The 2979-nt window shown below is 55.7% G+C and overlaps 1 protein-coding gene across 1 annotated transcript; it reads right to left on the reverse strand.

Moving 5' to 3' along the window:
* Positions 1–1932, reverse strand: LOC123402980 (ethylene-responsive transcription factor RAP2-4-like). Its single transcript, XM_045096953.1, has one exon. The coding sequence runs from the start codon at positions 1309–1311 to the stop codon at positions 319–321; it is 993 nt and encodes a 330-aa protein (XP_044952888.1). The 5' UTR covers positions 1312–1932; the 3' UTR covers positions 1–318.
* Between the last annotated feature and the right edge of the window lie 1047 nt (positions 1933–2979).

Consider the following 2979-nt stretch of genomic DNA (forward strand, 5'->3'; position numbering starts at 1 on the left):
TTACATAATTAAGCTAGTGCAATTTCCAACGGGTAAACACGATTACACCTCTCGACTGGCCGCCTTTGCCGTGAAAAAACTGCCGGCGGGTCAACCAGGAGATCAGTTACACCACGTAGTAGCGACGACCTTACTACAGCACTAAACACCACTGGCTTCTTACTGCTACTGCTACTGCTAGCTACTCGCAGCAGCCATGGCCGACGTCTAAAATGCCGTCGGGCCAGAGCAGCCGCCGATTCGATCCAAGGAGAAATTACATCATAGCTACGGAGCTTAACGAAGACTGTACTGGTAGTGGTAGTAGCTGCTTGCTGTTCACGACAGGATGGAGTCCCAGTCGATCTCCACGGACGGGTACTTGCGCAGGTGGAAGGTCTCCGACTCGTCCCACGGCGCCTCCGTGAAGTCCAGCTTCTCCATCTCCGGGACCGGCGGCGGGGACCCGGCGGACACCGAGTCCTCTCCCTCCGTGGACGCGGAGCACTTGGGGGACTCCGGCTCCGGCTCCGCCTCGGCGGAGTTCTTGGACGAGGGCGCGGCGAGCGACTGGCAGATGGCGGTGAGCTTGGCGTCGACGGAGGCGTGGAGCGGGCCGGCCAGGTGGGCGCCGCCGCGTCGGAGCGACGGGAAGTTGAGGCGGGCCAGGTCGCCGCGGAGGCGGAAGGCGGCCTTGTCGTAGGCGAGCGCGGCGTCCTCGGCGGTGTCGAAGGTGCCGAGCCACAGCCTCGTACGGTTCTTGGGGAGGCGGATCTCCGCCACCCACTTGCCCCAGTGGCGCTGCCGCACTCCGCGGTACAGCTTGGACTGCGCGGGCGCCACTCCGGCCAGCGCCAGCGCCGCGGCGGACGCGCGCGGCGGCGGCGACCCGGACTGCTTCATCGGCTGCGCGCGCGGCCCAAGGAAGGAGCCGCCAGCCAGGCCCCTCTGCTGCTGCTGCTGGACGAAGAACTGGGCCTGGATCTGCTGGATCTGGGCCGGGCCGAGCTGGGCCAGCCCCATGGATCCGTTGTTCACGGCATACTGCGAAGAGGAGGAGTAGAGCGGCGGAAGCTGCGAGAAGGGCGCGGTGGTGGGTAGAGGAGGGGCTGCGAACGAGGCGTAGGATGACGACGATGATGGGGTGGCCGTGTATGAATCTTGGGTCATGGAAGGAGAAGAGTAATACTGGTACTGGTAGGGGTAGGGGTAGGAAGAGGAGGAAGCACCCGTGATAAAAGGTTCGAGTGCTTTCATGAGCTCCTGATCCGAGGCAGAGCCGATCTGGTGCGTGGCGGGGTTGTACTTGTACATGTCTATGGCTGCGGCCATGGGGGCTTTGGACAGAGGAAGAAGAAGATGGTGATGCAGAGAAGGGCGAACCAAAAACGGGACGGAAAAAAAGGAGCTTTCTCGTGCAAGCAGAAAGGAAGGGAAAAAAAAAGGGCCCTGTTCCTCAATAAAATTAGAGAAACGAGGGGAAAACAGGGAATAAATCCGGACGAACTCGAAGGGTATTGCAAAAGAACCCTTTCCGGCCGTGCCGAGGCAAATTAAGGAAGGCAGAAAGAAAAGGAAAAAGAAAGGCAAGAATCCAGGAGAGAAAAAAGGTTCTCTGGATCTCTGTTCCTCTAGGAGAGTGGTGAGGTCGCCAAGAAATCAAGAGGAGCCCCGAGCAAGAGGAGAGCGCTTCTTCCGATCTAATAATCCCAGAAGAAGGACCCCTTGAGCAGGGCCTCTGTTTCTCGCGTGGTCCTGCTGGCTGCTGCTAAAAAGACCAGAGAAGTTCAGAGAACAAACCTGCCGTCGTCGTCGCTGCTCAAAGGGCTCGTCAGATCGCTCAACCTCACCGTGGAGTGGAATGGGATGGGATGTGGCTGGCTGCGCGTTTGCAGTCGGTGGGTGGTGGGGGTTGAGGCGTCTCTCTGAGGAAGAAGGGGCGTCGCGCCCGGGCGTTTTATAGCGCCAGGCTCCCGCCGGCAGTGCACGCCAAGCCAAGCAACGCCCACCCGCCGTGCAATTTGCTGCCACAAAGCGATGTGATTGGGGTTAATTTCGTTAATCGTTTCTTGTTCTGTTGGGAGCTGCACTGCGGTTTTGAAAAATGAGACGTTGCTTTCGCCCATGGCGTCAGCACGCGCCGGGCAGCACGCGGGAACCGCAAGTTGCGGCCAATGAGGATCCGCCACTTGTGCTCCGGACACGCGGGTGATCATCTCCACGCTGTAGTTCTGTGCAAGTGGCCTCGTCTCATTGGGTGGTGGTGCGCTCGTTTGACCTCACAATGTGCTGCCCCTGCCCTTTGTGCTCTGCTCCGGAATTCGGCTTCTGAGCTGCGCCAAGAGCTCCGAACCCACTGCTTAAAATAAGGTGCTAAATCATTTTTCACATGTACATATCTTTTTCTACATTAGTTTCGTAATCTTCTGTTTAGTCTGTTTGTTTAGACACGGTTGTTCTTATCCCGAGCTCATATGAGCTCGAGCAAACAGGAAAATCAAAAAAAAAAAACACAAGAAATGATTCTTTTATGTGTGAAATATTGATAAATGTTTCAATTGCTTGCAAAATTTTATCACCAGTTGTTAATCGTGAAAAATATGGCAAACAAAAATATCGATGCTCCAAGATGTTATTTTCAAACATATTTTGGAGCATCATTTTTTCCCACGTTTCCCACGAATGTCGTTCTATATTTCAAAAAAAAAATGGCAAACAAAAACAAAATTCCTCGTTACAGCATCTATAATCGGACGTCCTAAACCCGCCTAAAACGTCCAGACGGAGAGCCTAATCAGTGACCATTCGCAAAATATGATCGAGACATACGCCTCAAACAGTCAGGCTGACCGACACCCCTTATATCCAGCCCAAATATGAGGCGGATATGGGGAGGACCACGCGCGTCCGCCACGACGAGTCCGGCCCCTGCTGGCCCATCCGACCTCATATATATTCATCTCGATCCTCTGTACGGACCAAACCCTAGCCACTTCAGTC

The sequence above is a fragment of the Hordeum vulgare genome, chromosome 6H (genome assembly GCF_904849725.1).
Source record: "Hordeum vulgare subsp. vulgare chromosome 6H, MorexV3_pseudomolecules_assembly, whole genome shotgun sequence".
NCBI classification, from domain to species: Eukaryota; Viridiplantae; Streptophyta; class Magnoliopsida; order Poales; family Poaceae; genus Hordeum; species Hordeum vulgare.

What these genes read in the sequence shown, in the direction of transcription:
- LOC123402980 (XM_045096953.1), bottom strand. Translation starts at nt 1,311, where the DNA reads ATGGCCGCAGCCATAGACATGTACAAGTACAACCCCGCCACGCACCAG.